This window comes from Biomphalaria glabrata, chromosome 8 (genome assembly GCF_947242115.1).
Source record: "Biomphalaria glabrata chromosome 8, xgBioGlab47.1, whole genome shotgun sequence".
Classification (NCBI taxonomy): Eukaryota; Metazoa; Mollusca; class Gastropoda; family Planorbidae; genus Biomphalaria; species Biomphalaria glabrata.
In genome coordinates this window covers 22882127-22903220 of record NC_074718.1, presented here as the reverse complement: position 1 = coordinate 22903220, position 21094 = coordinate 22882127, and the positions used below count along the sequence as shown (strand labels likewise).

Below are 21094 nucleotides of genomic sequence, written 5' to 3'. Positions count from 1 at the left end.
GATCAATAAATCCAATCGATAGTTCTCGCCAGTAAATAACAGCCAAAGTAACACTAACGCCACACACACACGACGTGACGAGAAAAACAACAGAGCGATGTAGTCACTGGAATTTCACCCAAATCTCTAAGAGGCACATCAGACTCTTTATATTATACAGTACATACGTTCCTTCGTTAACAGATGATAATGACGTCCTACTCGTATCCACGTGTCTTAGTCATGCTTGATAATTAGAGACTCAGCTAAGTTGTTAATTTTCTAGGCTGATTCAAGCAACCCGTTCCATTCTCTAATGGCACAATAGAAGAAATAGCACTTTTGCGTATTTGTCAATATATCTGCAATTATAAATGAGCTATAGATATTTTTAAGACAGAGGCTATCTAGGAATATGCAACTTGTACAGATGCTTCATACCCAAAGTCACGTCAGTTATATCAACATTGAGGAAACTTATTGAGAAAGGTCAACCAATCAAGACACCACATTCAACAGAATTGAGATATTATACTATAAGACATTATTCCTACCACATAGGTATTACAATCATCATCAGAGCTTGCAATATGTAAGAACCCAATTGGACATAGCATACAGTGTTCAGCAGTAGTCTAAAACATCACTGCCACAAACTAGATATGCCACGATCGTTTAGCCATAGTCTGGGCTCTGACTCGCTTCACCAGGCACCTCTTCATGACAACCTTCACGCTTCGTACGTACACAACACGCTCCATTAGTACTTTTGACTATAAGATGAATACAACCAAATCGCTGAGAGTAACAACGATCGAGAGGCTCCTCGGATATTTCGGAGATTAGAAATGATCTGAAGATTTAGATTTTTTTTTTACAGGAAGTAAATATAATATATAAATAACTGTATAACTGAATGTAATGCCATCAGAATGTCATTATTTTCGAAGTAATAGGAAATACAATAACAATGTTGGTCGCCTACATTCGTAGAACGACTATGGTTCATCTCATCAAGCAGTTTTTCAATTTACTGTATAGAGAGACATTCTTATCCACAAACAACACAGCTAAAGGTGGTAGATACTTGAGAGGCAGAGAAACTGTATGTGCTACATTGTAAGGGATTAACAGTAGCAAGAACAATGGTAAGGACTACAATAGGAAGGTCCGAAATCTCAGAGAATGACCACTACTATGGAGAATGAGACTTTGAGGAATAAACTTAATATAGTATAATGTATGTTTAGCTGGACCAAACTGTCTCTGACTTAGTTAAGGATGCGCCTAGACCCGTACAAACTATTCTGTCATGTGTCACGTGTAGTTGACACCAGCTGTTTTCTTTGTTATTATGTGTTGTGGCATTTAGAGAGTTGAAACTGTTTGGAAACAATGTAACTACGAAGACGACACACATACACATATATGTAGTGTCAACATGGCTCATTAAAGTGATATTTACTTTTTTACACTGAGTAGGCCTTAACACACTGTGTAGGCAGATCGATGAAGTAAATCAAACCATGGAACATGATTGAACTCACCTCTTAGATAATCCGTCGCAGGTTATAAAACTGACCATTGTGTTCTATATCAAACATAGTTAAGTGATTCCCGAAGACACACGTTAAAACACCATCACCTCTCTCTCTCTCTCTCTCTCTCTCTCTCTTTCTCTCGTAATAAAGTTAGATCTAATAAAACACAAGCTGACGGACGTTCTTCTACTGACTCAACGGGGAGGGTCGTGGGAAATTACCATCATTTACAGAACAATTACATTGTAAATGAAACAAAACACACACACAAACACGCCCCCAGCACATGAGCACAAATATGCCCGCAACACACACCGAAGATTGTGGAAAAATAAATTATAGATTTTTTTTTATTGAAGTACAACGTGATTAATACACCATCATGCATAAACATGTTATGACCTCCCCTCCCTCCCCCCCCCCTCACACACACATGTACACATACAGTCTTTTCTCGGAGACTTGAAAATAAGAGAAAAACGCTTTAGGTCAAAGCAAAGGCCAAAAGTTCACATAGTCATTTCAAAAGATAGTAACGTAAGTCAATTGTACGTAGTAGTTAGCAATCAATATACATTCAAAGAGAACTTTTAGAACACAAGTTTTAAACAGTTCACAAAGAATGCTAGTATTTAGGCATTCATTCTACTAAGTAACCACTCAATTTTAATATGTAGTTAAATTATACACTAGCTAACTAGAAATCGACAACGATTTATCTCAGATTATACCATAATTATTTAGTAAAAGTATTACATAATATAACCACTACCTTTAACTTTGGAAACTTCAAAGTTATTATGGACACAGGAAAAAAAAAAAGATTGATGGCAAAGCAATATATTGCTTTATTATGCAGCTCATTTGAATTTCAACGATGAAAAAAAAAGCAAAATATTGGACTAGAAATAAAGACGTATTATCAGCTATTTATAGATAGTTATACTGTTCTAGGTTCTTTTAAGCGGACCCCTAGAACTTTTAAGCTTAAAATCACAAATTTTTACTGTTGCAATTCTCTTCGTAATAGTCCTATTAGTTTAGTCTTAAGACATCGAACTAAGGAAGCTTGTCTGTCTAAAAATCTTCTGTCTTCATCTCGCAAGTGCAATGAACGCATTCATTGGGCATCTCAGCGAGGGTTCTGTTTTGCTTCACTTTAGGCCTAAACGTCTTCTCTAACGACAGTTTCCACCCGAAAGCCACTTTGAGGCTGAAAAGCAAGGGGCCTGGATATCGCTGTTCTCAAACTGAGCTCTGGTGAACAAGGAAACACAACAGGAAAGGGAGTGAACTGGTAAATTAATGTGTGAAAACATATGATGGTAAGAACGAGTAGTCTCCATGTTTTAACGAGCATTTAATGCACTAGACTAGAGGAAGAAATGAAAATAAGGTCATGAAACATTGTCAACGTTTCGCTTTACATATGTTCACAATTTCAATGGTATCCGAGTTTATTTTGATGTGCAGTATGTCGTCATAAGTGTTGTGGTCAATGTGGGTTGTTAGGCTGTGAGACCAAAACCACTTGGCTACGGCTCTGCCACCCAACAAGGGGGCTCAAGTTCGAATCCTAACTCGAGCAGAGTTGTGTTTGCTGAGGGCCAAAAGGCAGCACGGAAAACCAGATACCCACCCAATCCGTACAAAAAGATTGGACCAATCGCACTGAGCATGATATAAACATGGAAGATGCTTTATATAAAAGTGATTTAAAATACACAAATAAATAAGTCAATAGTTTAGTCAACAGAAGTAGAAGTGTCAACAGTACATTGAGACAGAAGATCGATACTTTTTTGTTTGCAGTCAAAACTTTGGATACACTGAATGAGCTCATCTTTCAACAAATAGGGACGGGTGCAGGGACGGGTGCAGGATTCAACTTGCCTTTCAAAACAATGTCCAGATCAGGAACTTTTCGTGTCTGTTGAGAGACAAATTACTTGCCGTCTCGACCACACATTTTGGTTGGACAGCGAGTCAGCGACGTCACAAGATAAATGTTGTCAACATGGATATTAAGTCTGCGCGTGGTGTACTTTGTTAAGTCAATGGTCACACACACACGTCTAATGCTGCAAGGAGTGATGTGGTCACTGTTACGTCAGACTTAAAGCTGACAAAACCAGTTTCACTTCCACGTCTGATCTGATTAACGTTTCGACTCTGTGACGTCTAGCCGGTTCAAATGAGTGAATCTTGATAGCTACTCAGATCGTTTCTAAAATCATGTTTTTGTCCTACGAGTGATAACATTATCTTTCTATCTAACGGAGGAGTGGGGGGGGGAGGTAGGCTAACTGATGGGTCCATAGAGACAACGTGGAGGAAGTGGATAGATTCAGGTGAACACAGGTGATAGCAGTCGTGCAGACAGATATACACTAATAGATGGGACAAGTAGATTGAATGTATTTTTAATAGAGATAATTTTTTTGAGGAAGAGCTATTTATAGATTGATAGAAAGATAAACTGACTCACATATAGGAACATAGAGAAATAACAAGAGACAAAAAAGTTGAATTGATAGTCATATATGTGGACGGATTGGACAGACAGACACACACACTTAAATACATATGTTATCTATCTCTGTCTCTCTCTCTCTCTTTATATATACATATATAGATAGATAGATAGATAGATGAATATATATATAGAGAGAGAGATAGATAGATAGATATAGATATATAGATATATTTATATAGATAGATAGATAGATAGATATAGATATATAGATATATTTATATAGATAGATAGATAGATTCCAGCAGTTTTCTAATTGATGCACGTGATACTTCCTATTTTTCTTACCACTTGTTTTAAATGTTCTATACAGACATTAATCCAACTGCAGGGAATGTTTTAATCCAAGACAGGGCCAAATGTAATCCGTTAGGAAGAAAAATGTAATCCGACAGTAAGAAGTTCACAGAAACACGAGTAAGATTCTCTCCCTTAGCAGCAGTTAGTGTCAAGCGTGTAATGGACTTAAGTCGTGTGGTGAACAGAGGTGATATGATTGGAGTTCAAAGTTGAAACTGTTATGGACATTACGTATATACATCTCTAGACCGATGAAACTCTGTACAAAGAATACTTAAAGATTTAGATATTGTATCGAAGTTAGACTACAATATTCTTATTCTATGGCAATTTAAAAAGAAAAAAAAGATTCTAGCGAAACTTTTTGCTATCAATGTATTGCAGAGATTTGACAATTTAAATATCATTTTAATTTTCTATATTCTTATTATCAAAATCTGTTGTTTTTTTTTAAACATGTACAAATTTGTGAAATGGCCAATATTTTGCCAAAAGGGCAACTAAAAGATATACAGAGAAAAGTTATGTCCCTTGGCAGAGACTTTTGACTTGCTGGTTTGTAGAAATGACTTGGTCGCATAGAACTAGTCTAGAGTCTACATCTTATGTGTCCTGACCGGAGAGTCTAGTCTAGAGTTTATCACAACATTAAATATGAACAGGTAGAACCTGTAGAGGTACAAGCTATTACTCTTATAGGAACACAATTTAAAATTTTGTCTTAATTATATTATAGTCTTAGTTCCGTCTTAATACTAGCATCCATTTTGTGAGCGCTCCTATAGTATACTATTTACGGTATCCATACAGATACCGACTCTAGATCTATATAGGTCAGTTACTACATCTATACTGGTCAGTTACTAAACTTAGTAGGCCTATTAGTCAATACAACATATATTACTATACTATTATTCTTGTTTATTACAGATTTTGTATTCTAGTAACAAAATAAATATTTTAAAAAAATATTTTAAAAAGCAGAAAAAAAATTCATCGAAATGTATAGAAACCAAATTATAATTTATTTTTTTAAATACTGCAAATTTAATCAATTTTTATTCCATAGGAAAAAAATATCCAACAAAAGAATAAAAAAGAAGTCGTACTAACGAAATAATCCAACACTTGTGTGTATACAACAACCACAGAAGTAAGTCAAGATTCCAATGTAATGCAAGAATAAACTGGAAACATAGAACAAGAACAGCAGAAGTGGAGAGAAACACACACACCACTCCAGACAGATCCACATAAATGAATTGGTTGAAGGTACTCTTTAGCAAGACACCGACCATGAGTCATGTTACCTGTGTGTCTCCCCTCCCCACACTTACCCCTCAACACCCTCCCCCTCTTTCCGTAAACCCCCTCCCCCCTCTTTAAGCAGTGTATGTATATATCTGTATTATGGAGCGTTGCATTGAAGAACATTCAGGTCAGCGTTAACGCGACAGAAGAGAGAGGTGAAGAGAGGGAGGAGGGAGGGGGTGTTGAAGAGGCCAATTTTTTAAAACTTGTCCTTAACGTCACCTGTAGGAGTTAATTTCATTAAGGTAGACCTGTAGGAGTTAATTTCATTAAGGTAGACCTGTAGGAGTTAATTTCATTAAGGTAGACCTGTAGGAGTTAATTTCATTAAGGTAGACCTGTAGGAGTTAATTTCATTAAGGTAGACCTGTAGGAGTTAATTTCATTAAGGTAGACCTGTAGGAGTTAATTTCATTAAGGTAGACCTGTAGGAGTTAATTTCATTAAGGTAGACCTGTAGGAGTTAATTTCATTAAGGTAGACCTGTAGGAGTTAATTTCATTAAGGTAGACCTGTAGGAGTTAATTTCATTAAGGTAGACCTGTAGGAGTTAATTTCATTAAGGTAGACCTGTAGGAGTTAATTTCATTAAGGTAGACCTGTAGGAGTTAATTTCATTAAGGTAGACCTGTAGGAGTTAATTTCATTAAGGTAGACCTGTAGGAGTTAATTTCATTAAGGTAGACCTGTAGGAGTTAATTTCATTAAGGTAGACCTGTAGGAGTTAATTTCATTAAGGTAGACCTGTAGGAGTTAATTTCATTAAGGTAGACCTGTAGGAGTTAATTTCATTAAGGTAGACCTGTAGGAGTTAATTTCATTAAGGTAGACCTGTAGGAGTTTATTTCATTAAGGTAGACCTGTAGGAGTTAATTTCATTAAGGTAGACCTGTAGGAGTTAATTTCATTAAGGTAGACCTGTAGGAGTTAATTTCATTAAGGTAGACCTGTAGGAGTTAATTTCATTAAGGTAGACCTGTAGGAGTTAATTTCATTAAGGTAGACCTGTAGGAGTTAATTTCATTAAGGTAGACCTGTAGGAGTTAATTTCATTAAGGTAGACCTGTAGGAGTTAATTTCATTAAGATAGACCTGTAGTCTTTTGTTTGAAATCGGGAAAGCCTTAAAACAATCTCCAACACACGAATATGATCTACTACCATCACCGAACAGTTTGAAAGTTGAGTGAAGTACCTAATCGAACACAATAAAACGTTTCTGCCACCAAAGATCTACGCGGATGTCCGGAGAACAATACGACGACTAAATACCTTTAGTTTTACTAAATGTATGCTATGGACTCATTGCAATGGGTTGGACTCAATGAGAAATGAATGGAAACCAGTACTGTCACGGTAGTAGCTCTCTGGCCAGACCACTTAGCAAGAAAGAGAGATGCTACGAAGTTTAAAAAATGTTCACATTCACAAGAGAGAACGAAACAAACATTAGATTTAAATAGAATGTTGTTCAAAGTCTGAATGTTCTACAGCTGGAGCCCGCCATTTTGATTCATGTCGTCAATTGAAAGGAACATCTAGACCTACACTCCATTTGCGTCATAGCCAAACTGATACAAATGGGGAATTTTGTTTACCGACTCTCTGCGACACATCGAGGTAGTTAATAGTCTACATTACATCTGTAAGAGATGGATATTTTTATTTGGTGTAACTTCCAGCTAAAGGTCACGTGGCAACATACGTGGGAGATTTTAAATAATTTCAGAACTTAAAATATGACTAGTGAATCGTGTTATCTCCTTTGTGACTGGGACATTTTCATTTATCTGGCCCACAATTTAATTTCAAAGTTTTCAAAGTTGCCATAACCTGTTATTCCTCATATAAACGAACCTATTCTATAAATAGCCTTCAAGAAAGATCTTCAATGAATGATTTCATTGGTCTCTTAGGAAGTCAATCAACACAAACTTTTTTTTTTTTTTGGTTTTAGGAAAGAAAATAAGAAAAATAAATGTTTCAATAGAAAATCAGAAGTTTCAATTCTAATGGATTCACATTTGATCTGAGAGAAATGAAATAGAATATACAGACATTCTTTTTCAAGTAAGCAAAGAGCTGAAAGAGCAGAATTTTACTGAATGTCTTGGAAGGAAAGACAATAACATTTGCTAAGTTTTACTGGCAGAATTTATTTGAAATTTTCTTTCGGTTTTCTGACCAAAGCACTGAGATATTGACTTGGTTCTATAAACAAAAGCACTGAGATATTCACTTAGTTTTATAAACAAAGTACTGAGATATTCACTTGGTTCTATAAACAAAGTACTGAGATTGAGATATTCACTTGGTTCTATAAACAAAGTACTGAGATTGAGATATTCACTTGGTTCTATAAACAAAGTACTGAGATATTCACTTAGTTTTATAAACAAAGTACTGAGATATTCACTTAGTTTTATAAACAAAGTACTGAGATATTCACTTGGTTCTATAAACAAAGCACTGAGATATTCACTTGGTTCTATAAACAAAGTACTGAGATATTCACTTAGTTTTATAAACAAAGTACTGAGATATTCACTTGGTTCTATAAACAAAGTACTGAGATATTGACTTGGTTCTATAAACAAAGTACTGAGATATTCACTTGGTTCTATAAACAAAGTACTGAGATATTCACTTGGTTTTATAAACAAAGTACTGAGATATTGACTTGGTTCTATAAACAAAAGCACTGAGATATTCACTTAGTTTTATAAACAAAGTACTGAGATATTCACTTGGTTCTATAAACAAAGTACTGAGATTGAGATATTCACTTGGTTCTATAAACAAAGTACTGAGATATTCACTTAGTTTTATAAACAAAGTACTGAGATATTCACTTGGTTCTATAAACAAAGTACTGAGATATTCACTTGGTTCCCAAAAAAAGTACTGAGATATTCACTTGGTTCTATAAACAAAGTACTGAGATTGAGATATTCACTTGGTTCTCTAAACAAACTACTGAGATATTCACTTGGTTCTATAAACAAAGTACTGAGATATTCACTTGGTTCTATAAACAAAGTACTGAGATATTGACTTGGTTCTATAAACAAAGTACTGAGATATTCACTTGGTTCTATAAAAAAAAGTACTGAGATATTCACTTGGTTCTATAAACAAAGTACTGAGATATTCACTTGGTTCTATAAACAAAGTACTGAGATATTCATTTGGTTCTCCAAAAAAAAAGTACTGAGATATTCACTTGGTTCTATAAACAAAGTACTGAGATATTCACTTGGTTCTCTAAACAAAGTACTGAGATATTCACTTGGTTCTCTAAACAAAGTACTGAGATATTTACTTGGTTCCCAAAAAAAGTACTGAGATATTCACTTGGTTCTATAAACAAAGTACTGAGATATTCACTTGGTTCTATAAACAAAGTACTGAGATATTCACTTGGTTCTATAACAAAGTACTGAGATATTCACTTGGTTCTCTAAACAAAGTACTGAGATATTCACTTGGTTTTATAAACAAAGTACTGAGATATTCACTTGGTTTCCAAAAAAAGTACTGATATATTCACTTGGTTCCCAAAAAAAAGTACTGAGATATTCACTTGGTTCTATAAACAAAGTACAGAGATATTCACTTGGTTCTATAAACAAAGTACTGAGATATTCACTTGGTTCCCAAAAAAAGTACTGAAATATTCACTTGGTTCTATAAAAAAAGTACTGAGATATTCACTTGGTTCCCAAAAAAAAGTACTGAGATATTCACTTGGTTCTATAAACAAAGTACTGAGATATTCACTTGGTTCTATAAACAAAGTACTGAGACATTCACTTGGTTCTCTAAACAAACTACTGAGATATTCATTTGGTTCTATAAACAAACTACTGAGATATTCATTTGGTTCTATAAACAAAGTACTGAGATATTCATTTGGTTCTATAAACAAAGTACTGAGATATTCACTTGGTTCTATAAACAAAGTACTGAGATATTCATTTGGTTCTATAAACAAAGTACTGTGATATTCACTTGGTTCTCTAAACAAAGTATTGAGATATTCACTTGGTTCTATAAACAAAGTACTGAGATATTCACTTGGTTCTATAAACAAAGTACTGAGACATTCACTTGGTTCTCTAAACAAACTACTGAGATATTCATTTGGTTCTATAAACAAACTACTGAGATATTCATTTGGTTCTATAAACAAAGTACTGAGATATTCATTTGGTTCTATAAACAAAGTACTGAGATATTCACTTGGTTCTCTAAACAAAGTATTGAGATATTCACTTGTTTTCAGATGTGTATTTGTGTGTTTGTTTTGAAAAGGTTATTACAAACTCACACTCTCTCTCTGTCTGTCTGTCATCTTGTTGGCCTACACGTAATTTATCCCATTTTCCATTGTCGGATCAAGTTGACAATTTCCACAATATATTGATTGCCCCTAACAAAATGAATCAATCGAAACATTGACTAATTATTTTGTCAATTAGTCATAATTAATTAATTTCGTTATATATAAAGATAATATACGCTGTGGAAAGATAAGCCTTGTGTAGAGAAATATGTGATCGCTTAAAATTTGAAACTTACAATAGATAACTATAACACCTTCTATTTTGACAAGCCATTGGCTGGCCCAGTGGTTAGCGTGTCGGCTTGAGGATGCTTGAGCCATCAAGTGCGAATTTAATCCGAACAACCTTTTTTTAAATTGCTTTAAAAATCCATCACGGAAACCTTCTTCCAGATACACCTCTCCCCCCCCCCCCCCAACAATACTGGTCCAGACAAGTGATTGAACCATAGAGCATTTAGCAAGCTAAAAAATGAAATTGTGCTAGCTCAAAGACAATGGCTAAAAATCATTTCCAATCGCACAAATTTATTATTATTGGTCTAAATCTTTTATAAATTATTTACATCATTAATTCAAATTCATTGATACAAGTTCACTTAGGTAATGTAAACTTTGTTTATGTTTAAAGTACTTTAAAAAAAATATTATACTTGTTTCCTTAACAGACTTCATAAAGGGAATCTTGAGAAATAGTTTTCTATGTGAAGAGCGCGTGTGTTAGCGGCCTTGGAATGTTTTTGATTTGAGTTGTCTCCCTCCCCCACGAGCAGCGGAAAATACAATTTGACAACGATTGGATCTTATCGATGTAATAACACCTTATGTGCTCAACTGATCTGAGAGCTCAGCTATCTGATAGTTACTGTGGACCACTTGATGGTTTGAGGCTGCCTAATTCTGTGATCGGAATCACCTAATCACTCAACCGACACAGCCCCGCTTCTCCCTCCTTTTACTTGGTCGTGCCCGGCCCCCTTCCCATTTAGCAGTATCATGTATTACTAAAAGTCCTAGAGCTAAATGTATGAGAGGTATTCTTCTTCTCCTTTATATAATCTAGTAGGTCATCTTGAGGGTGGGGTGGTGTAATATTTATGTACGTATAATATGTGTATAATTATATGTATGTGTTAATATTAGTGGTGTTTGTATATATTAATAAGTGTATGTGTGTATATATATATATATATATATATATATATATATATATATATATATATATATATATATATATATATTAGCAGTGCTTTTTTTGTGACGGTACGCACCGGTAAGGCGTACCGGCACCTTTTCCAATGTGGGGAAAAATATGACTAATCTTGTATTTTAACGTTATTATTAATTTATTAGTAGTTAAAAGTTAGGCAATCCTTCACTAAGTACATATATATATATATTAGCCGGATATGACCCGAGGGCCTTAGGGTAATACTGATGTAGTACATTGGATTTAGATCTATGTCAAACATGGCGAATTTAAATTGTTTAATTTTGACACGAAAATAAAAGTAGAGTGTGAAAATGGGTTTGACCCGTTTAGTCGGCATATTCACATCTTCTATTCGAATATAAAATGCTGTGAGCATGGGTTTACCCAATTTGTTAACATTTTCGTGCTTGAATAAAGACGATTTTTTTTTTTTTGCAAGACCTACCGGTTGGGGGGGGGGGGCATTAAACGTACACAGTGGTCTAAGCCATGACCTAAAGAACATTTATGATAACTTTTATCAAGATTCGTCAAAAGGTTTCGATTTCCTTGGGGGACATACATACATACATACATACATACACCTTACATTCACGTATATATATATTAGATATGCGTAAATATGAATGTTTGTATGTGTATGCTGATAATTGTATGTTTGACGTGTGTTTGTTATGCATGAATATTCACATTTGATAGAGGAGCGTACATCTAAATCAAGTGTGTCATTTGCAAAAAGGAGCGGGGCACTGGTTGAAGCTGCATTAAAACCACACGTGTGTCCAGTAAGTCTGGGATAGAACAAGAGAACAGCTCTAACGAGTCAGATGTAAAGACATTAGGCTACAGTTAAGGAACGTGGTTGGTAAGTAAGTAAATCTGGGCATTGGGCGCTTATTGACTTGCACAAAACTTGCAGGATCTATTATAGCTTCATACCGTTGAGGTATGTCTTAATGAGCTCAATAGTCAATACGTCACTTATTGTCAAAAGGAGGCTAGGGTGAGAAAAAAAATGCATTTTTATAGCACCAAAAATTAAAGTAAATTGTATAAAATTATCAATGGCTAATGAAATAAATTATATAGATGTTAAATTGAGACACTAATGATCTTACTATTTTATCTTAACAAAATCATTCTGACGTCACCTTATTACTGGAAAGAAAATATCCCATGATTTGAACCAAGTACCGGAGAATGATCTCCCCTGTTAGCGTTTCGCAACAATTTTATTCCAACTTTCCATCACATTAATTTGGACAGCTTAGCAACAGTTTTCGACCACCTACATGTCAACGTGACATAAGGGTCAATACCGTGACGAGAAACCATCAATCGCGGTTCAAAGACCCTGGCAGGCTAACAGAAAATCGTTATTTTATGATTCAGAAGATTGGAAAATTCCAGAATAGATCCCCCCCCCTTTTTACAGTTTTGTCCTTTTTTTTTATTTTTTACTGACGTTGATTTTTTTGTTTTAAGTTTCTTTAGAAAAAATAAAGAATACAACTTAAGATTTTTCAATTTGATAAAAAAAAAAACTTTTAAAACCTAAAAAACAACACCAACCACCTACTAAAGGCTAAGTTTAAGGACTACTGTATGACGACACGGGACCACAAAGTGCCAAGAGGTTTATCAAACAGAACACCCGTCACGTGCCAGTGTCTTCATAGGAGACTTTTTTTCGTTGAAAATAACCAAAAAGAGAGACATTTGTGTCTACTTTCTAGAAATGTTCTTCGTGTGTCTGGTTCAAGTTTCATCCCTTTGTTTCGTTATCATCAGTGTTCCACGTCAACTTGAATGTTAGTCAGAGTCATTTCACCATATTGACCACATCCAAAGTAATATTCTCTGATGTGAGATGTGGTCATAACATGGATAGACCAAGTCAGCTGTCTCACAAAACATCCGTAGTGACCACAAGTCAGCTGTCTCACAAAACATCCGTAGTGACCACAAGTCAGCTGTCTCACAAAACATCCGTAGTGACCACAAGTCAGCTGTCTCACAAAACATCCGTAGTGTGACCACGAGTCAGTAACAACGTCAGACATTTCAATTTTAACTTTTCAAAGGTTCCAATTAGATCAATTCTAAAATAAAAATAGTAATTTATGTTTTGCTCTATTCCAGTATTGCCCCACCAAATGATCCTATTGCCTTAATTTTCTTTGCCTACAAATGAGGCAACCAAGCAATAACAATAATATCCGAGACTTACAAATGGATCTAAGCCGATTGCACTTTTAAATGTGACATCTAGCTCAGACTTCGTACATCTGTAAATACACACACGCCTCGTCACGTGATGTGAATTTAAACCAAAAATAAAATGCGATGTATAATTAAGTTGGACGAATGAAAACTGAGCATAAATATATTTGTAAAGAAATGTGACAATATTTTTTTCAACAAGCATACAGATATAAATAACAAATAGCATAAAGCATCATAATAATCTCTCTTTCTCTCTGTCTTTCACTCTCTGTTTTTTGTCTCATATGTATATATAGGAAGACATTTGTAAAAACTTAAAACATGAATCAAACAATGTTATCTATTTATATACGAAGATGGTATGTTGATGTTCAAGACGTTTAATACTATTATTGGGCAATTACTTTATTAACTTTATAGAGAACTAATGATAAATTCATAACATTTACACTTACTCTATAAAAAGACCCCCCCCCCCCCCCACCTTCCAGAAAGTGGGTGCACCACGTAACGAAGTTTATCTACCAACTTGATTAATGGGACACAACTCTTAGCAAGGAAGGAGGTGGACAATCCAATCCAACGATTTATTAACAGGGCGATACTTCTCTAAACTTGTAATTAGCGGGGTAATTATTTGTAGGGGCAAAGGTCAGGAAGACTGGAATAAATGAGATGACACGATTTCATAATTAACTTTCTAAGTCTATGGCGAGCTAAATTTAGCGTCTGAGTCAGAGGATGTCATGGAGGCGTTAGTAGAAGAACTTTGGTTGTTTGCACGGAAGCTTGGGTACACACCGCCTGGAGATGATGACGTGACAGTCGTTGTCAAGACGATTGAAGTCTGTTCATTTGTAACATTCAGCTGCTTATGTCAATCACTCGACATAACTTTCTAGGAGGAAATCACTGGCGGGGTGTCAAAGAGTTAAAACAAAAGGTGGTGTGTCAAAGAGTTAAATCAATGGTGGATTGTCAAAGATCTTGGTGATAAAGACGAAGCGTCTGCAGTGACTCCACTACTTCTATATATCTAAATAAAATAAGTTTCCTTTTAATTAAACGTTTCTAGATTATGTTTTCTCACAAGTAGTGACACTTGAAGTCCAATCAATGGCCTCGAACTCAAGACCTACAAGTTTTAGGAAGTCCACTCAGAACCTCACCCTGGTAACCCCCAAACTTATCACTTGGATGTCATCTCTAAATTATTCTTAGTCACCGGATCCTTCATTAAACCACCATCCATATTGATGATGGTTCTAACGATTTCTGGAAATCGATTTGTATGACTAGTCAACATCCCCTTGACCCCCACTCCCCTCCATTTAAATTCCATGAAAACTGTTACCGCTGTGAAAAGTAATCGTCCTTAAATCTGAAGCCTCGCTTCTGACAACCAGGCCTGCAAACATGACAAGGAAGCTACGGGATTGATGTCACAAGTGACCAAACTATTTCTATACGGCAGTAGGCTGACATTCAAATTTCCATAATAGACACCAACTTACTTTAAGCTATCTCGTGCATAGACCAACAAGGAAAAACAAAACTCTTTGACATAAAAACAGTTTTTTAAAGGAAAACTACATTTAAAGAGAAAAATAATAATAACGTTAATAATAAATGAAACAGGTTTGGCTAGTTTCTCTTCTTACGTCAGAGATCGGATTTCCACCCCCCCCCTCAACGTAAATGTGTGTCTGAGCCTGTCTGTCAGCATGTCTGTCTGTCTGTACGTAATTTAAAAAAGAAAACCTTGTCATCGCTCGAGTTAAGCTCTACTGTCAGAAAACAAGATGTCTGACCCCTGTGGAGTCTTTCTAAGAGTGAAAACACCTTATCTGGGGACTGACTTGATGTGTGTGTGTGTGTTCATACGAGTGCGTGTGTTTTTATGGTAGTGCGGGCTAGAGAAAGAAAGAAAGAAAGAAGGAGATGATGCTGTATGAGGTGGCGAGTGAGACGAAGGGAGGGTGAACGAACAAAGTTTCGACCCAAGAATAAAACTGCAAAAAGCTTGTTTGTATGTTTGTATGTTTGTGACGTTGCTCGTATCGGCGCAACCTCGTTATAGCCTCAATGTTTGCTGACATCACTAATGACTCGTTATCACGTGACAGCAAGGATGCCGTACAGGAGAGTTCAGCTGCTAGGACGACGACGTGTTGACATGAGGACACAGTTCTAAGCTAAGAGGACGTAGACAAAAAGTAGAGCTGAAATGTAATGAAAGGGCGTCGATGAGAATGTATCTACATTGCATGATACGTCCAAATACTGATAACACAAGTTCTGGATTTAGCATCGTACAAACATGGCAACATAGGAGATTACAGGTAACAAAAATAACCCGATGTTTGTTTTGTGCAGAGCATATACAGGGACAGGAGGAGAGAAGTGTACAGACAGCAATACAATATAAATAATAATAATAATTTAATAAAAATAGAAATGGAAAAACAAAGAAAACGTGGGAACCTAGGCTTGGAGATTAAGCGTTTATGGAAGTTATCTAGAATAACAATATACCTCATTGTGATATCAACCAAGGGGATAATAGAAACTGAATACGCACATACGTTCGAGGCCCGTAAAATTATCAGGAATATTCTCGTTGCCTGTAAGAGGGTGGTACTACTGCAGACCGTTAAGATCGTCAAAGAGATGAGCCGAAGGCTCTTCGAGCTCTAAGTTTGAAAAAAAAAACCTGTTTGAGCATCAACCAGTAAAAAAAAAACCTGCATGAACCACAGTTCTTTCTGGAAGAGATCTAAGTCAATGCCTATGTAAAGCATTGCTATTTCCGACAAAACCGGACGCATGGGCTAGACATGGCCAAAGGACCGAGTTTACTCGGAGCCTCCGCCATTTTCCTATGTTATACCAAGCTAACCATAGGGGAACTCGCCAATAATGTAACGGTCCCTTGAGGAACGGCGCATGGATTATCGACAGGGACGTGGAAGCTCTTTTTCAACTCCGCACCGTGCAATGGGTTCACTCTCGCGTACCCTTGGACACGCCCACGGGAGTTTTGTTTCGCCTTTCATGTAGCCTAGTTACCCCCTCAAGTAACCGTTTCCACATGGGCGCCACTTTGAGGCAGAACAGCCTTCCCCTGCTACTGCAGACCTGCCACATCACCAGAAAATTCACCAGTGGAAACTATAAAAGGGACTACATTGAATTTTTTTTCTCTTTAACAAAACTCGACCCTGGCAGCGCCAGAAAATGAATACTCGTTCGTTTCTAACATAATAATAATCTTTATTATCCATAAAAAATATGTTTTGCAATTTGTGCATTAGGCAATTACACACACAACAAACAAAAACAAAAACAAAAAAAAAACACCAACACCATTGTAACAATAGATAAAAAAATTAACGTTCACACCAGTTTCTCTCCAACGTTACACATGAGATGCTGATTATATCAGACAGTGGCATTGTATTGAATGATTCTGGTGTATGTCCTATCTACATGTTAGCATAAGAGAATGTGAAAAATAATAGGAGACATTGATAAAATGAGAGAGACAGAGAGAGGTAAATAATAGAAGAGATTAGAGAAAAAAAAAAGGAGATAGAACAGAGAGATAACAGAAGTGAGAAAAGAGAAGAAGAGTTAGGAGAAAAAGAAAAAAAGAGAGAGAGACGAGAAGCGAAAAAAAAGAAGAAAAAGAATAAAAGAGGGAAAGAAAAAAGGAGAACAAACAAGAAGAGAGGAAAAGAGAGAAATGATAAAGGGGAGAAGAGAGAAAAGAGAAACTAGAGAGAAAAGAGAAGAAAGCAAATAACGTGGAGTACGACAAATAGAAATATGAATAGAGATAAAAAGAGAGAGAGAACGAAAAAGAAAGAGAGTGTGTGACAAAGTGACAAAAAAGGAGAAAACAAGAGCGGTAAGAACATAATATAAGTGATAAGTAGACCTCCTCAAAACTGCTCTTGGTAAGTCAATATGTACCAGCTTATCATAAATCAATAATATGTTCTATTCATTTAATAATATTAGTGTCAACATGTTGTGTGGCTAGCGGCTAGATGACGTCGTCAGGCTAAACTTAAGTTGATACTTTCCTTGCTATAAAAGACTATTTTATATGTACAGTTTCCTTGCTACAACAGACTAATTCATATGTACAGTTTCATTGCTACAACAGACTATTTCATATGTACAGTTTCATTGCTACAACAGACTATTTATTATGTACAGTTTCATTGCTACAACAGACTATTTAATATGTACAGTTTCATTGCTACAACAGAGTTTACCGTATACATATTTTACTGGGATAGAAGGGATGAACCATTGCTTGCTCTAATTTAAAAAACAAAGTAAGACACTATTCCTTCTAAGACCTTGCTGTCCACGAGTCAGATGATATCAACTTATGCTTTGCACTCATTAGATTTGGGTGGACTCAAGGACGACCTACAAATACAGAGGTTTAAATTGTTCACATAAATTCGAACTTTCGATCATGGGTTCGAAGCCAAACGTTTTACCACACGACCATCAGGAATACGTGATTGACTATCCAAGCGGAATTTAAGGGACGCCATGAGAATGGGTTGAACTAGAACATGACCTAACAGAGCAGGACATAACCTAGAGAATGATAGGACCAATAGAAAAACATGCCATTGAGAATATCATGCCCTAGACAATGAAATGACAAGAACAACCCGACCTAGAGAATGAGATGACCTAAAGAACGACTTGACATAGAAAATGACATGACCTATAGAATATCATGACCTAGAGAATGACATGACCTATAGAATATCATGACCTAGAGAATGACATGACCTATAGAATATCATGACCTAGAGAATGATTACTCACACGATTTTGAAACAGAAGCGGTCACAGAAGACGAGTTCTACACAATTTGACGTTAAAATAATATTTTACAGAGTCACTTATTAACATTCTCCTATTCAGCTCCCAATACACTTTACTTTTTACTTTTCTCTATTTCTCTCTTATGTCCAGAGTCCCTTCTGTGCGTTGGTCAACAAAAACGCTGGACAAACTCAAAAGCTAAAACACAGGCGAGACCTGGCCTCATTTGACAGCCCAAGCGGCTACCTTTGAACATTGCGTTGAACCTAGCACGACGTTGTAACGTTCAATGTGATCAAATGAAAGCCATGTCCTGCTACAACTTGTACCCACCCCTTTTTTAGACTATGACCTTGTGACCTTCAACTAACAAAAGTGAACATGACCTTGTGACCTTGAACTAACTAAGTGACAAATTTAATCTGGGATTCTTGGAAAACGTTTCTAGCACTAGACAAGGAATAAACGAGTGACTGATAGCATTGCTTTGTCCACTTCTTGTCTTCCTATGAGATAAGACTCTATGTAAACCTCAGAAGATAACAATTACAACTCTTGTCACAAGGACACGGGGTTTTCAACCATTTACCAACCTGCAAGACAGTTGAAATCGTGGGTTACGTTTTGATTGAGATTTAAACAAGTTTGAAGAAGTCAATACAGTATTTAGATGGTTCAATCAACAAACGAAGAGATTTGAGATCCACTGCATTCAAGTTTGAGTTCAACAATCAAATAGAAATATAGATTTCAAACTACCTTTGAAAAAAAAATCAATAATTCAAATATCGATTTGTGAGCATAATATAAGCGTTAATAATTCAATGGATCTATTGATACTACTGTTATCTCTATCTAACAAAGCGAATCGAACTTTAAGTCACAAAGCAATAAAAAATATTTATCTTGCAGGGTGTGATTTGTTTGATTGATTTCCTGAAGGCATCAGCCATAAAGTCAGTAGCCATATCCTACGCAGTTAATGGAAGGTTTTAAACCTACCACGTTCTAAATAGAAAACAATTGGAAATACTCGGCTGCACTTTGTCACAGCTGTTGAAGGCCGCTGCTCTTGCAGTTGATAGTCTCATTACAAGCACACACATACTGTTATGGAGTGTTGTATATGTTTCAATGGTGACTGTTGGAAGAGGTTAGCTATGCAGTGTCATGATGCCAGATAAACGGCATTGTCGTCACCAATCTCAGGTACAACAGACGACTTCAGATTGCCAGAGTGAAAAGACGTGTTTTTGTAGCTAGATTTTGTTTTATATTATTCATAAAGTCGACTACATTTATTTCTTTCAACTCAAGATAAAATGTGTCTCTAGTGTAATCAAAAGTTTTATTTAGTCTTGTTCACAAAGAAGTTATTCCAGTTATTTCAAACTTTACAAGTTAAAGATGTTGCGCCTACAGCGGTTTAATTGTCTACCAGCAGTTTGGTGCTACAAGTCAATGACCGTCAACATAATACATATATGTGTGGTAAATGTTTGTAGCTTGCGCTCTGGAATGCCGTTCGGTGTTCACGATGGTTCGAACCCTACCTGCGGACATCCACAGCCGTCATGCGGGAGGTTTGGACCAGGATGTATTTATCGTCCAATCCTGTAGGAACATCCGATACGAGTAAAACACACACACACATATATATATATATGTTAAGGTCGGCTCTGGAGTTGCTTAAAATGAAGTCGGGCTGTGAATCAAGACATATCGAATGATCTCGCGTGAACCCATTTTTACTTGCCATTGGAAAGAAGAAAACTTTAAGAGCTTGGCTTTCGAACCGTTAACCGTCGGCCACAGAAACAGATGACCTTTACATCATTTACCCTATAGATCCCAAAGTCTTTTTTATCGAGTTGATTATTTCGCACATTAATTCATGGTGCCTGGCATTTTATTACAATGTTTGAAATACCACGTCATTAACAATATTATTAATTAGTTTTGATTCACCGTTGAAGCCCACTTCTTCATCTATGGGACTCAAGGAACTAACAATTATATTTGTTTTTAATATTATGAACATTATGTGCATATGGCAGTCCCCCCAACTCACCAGTGCAATATTTAATTAACTAATTATTTTCGCACTGCTGTAGATTTTATTTAACTATATGGAACCTAGAGTTAAGCTTTTCCCAGAGATCTCAAAAGTGTTGAACGTTTGCATGCATAAACGCATTACAGTATTGCATTAGAAAAAATGTTGTCAACTACAAAACTAAACAAAATAAGTCAGAATTAAATAAGTCAGAACTTCACTCTATTCATTCTTCTGACCTTGTCTCTGCCATTGAGATGACAGCAGCCAACAAGATGAAGGAGGCCTGACGTGTCTTGTTGTTGACGTCTGTGCTACTCCTGATCAAAGCCGTGGCGCCCAAGCGTGATGGCCGCTTCAGTTCCAGATGAATAAATCCCAGGTAAATAAGGTGATAGAAGATAACAACTTGAGAGAAAGCCTCAACACACCTGCCTCCCGCCTCACTGACATTTGCACATTATCTTCGTTGTCTAAGAATGAACTTCAATAAAATGGCGCGAACAGAGTTTGATTTCATCAAATGTCTACAAGCGGATTTCTTTTTTGTTCTTTATGTGTGACGAAATCAAGTCCTATGAAACAGTGTACACTCCCGAACTGGTGAAGTCAATATGCAAGCACCCAAAGGTCGACAAGCTAAATGTGCTCTAATGTTAATTATGTGTGAAAATAGTGGTAGAGAAAAAAAAAAAATGCGGACACTGTTATTGCAAAGCAAACCCTTAGCTGAC

At 36.1% G+C, this 21094-nt stretch overlaps 1 protein-coding gene across 3 annotated transcripts in view; it reads right to left on the bottom strand.

Annotated features, from left to right (window-relative positions):
- The window catches only part of LOC106054548 (formin-J-like), a 219504-nt gene that overhangs the window by 52364 nt on the left and 146046 nt on the right, over positions 1-21094 (bottom strand). The window contains exon 1 of one of the 3 annotated variants that reach the window (XM_013210450.2): positions 5467-5674. The exons of 1 other annotated variant lie outside the window; for it this stretch is intronic. In XM_013210450.2, coding sequence (XP_013065904.2) covers positions 5467-5651 — 185 coding nt within the window. In that variant the 5' untranslated portion in view covers positions 5652-5674. Of the gene's footprint in view, positions 1-1526; positions 1675-5466; positions 5675-21094 lie in introns of those variants that run through there. One more of the 3 variants, XM_056039617.1, reaches the window with a different exon arrangement.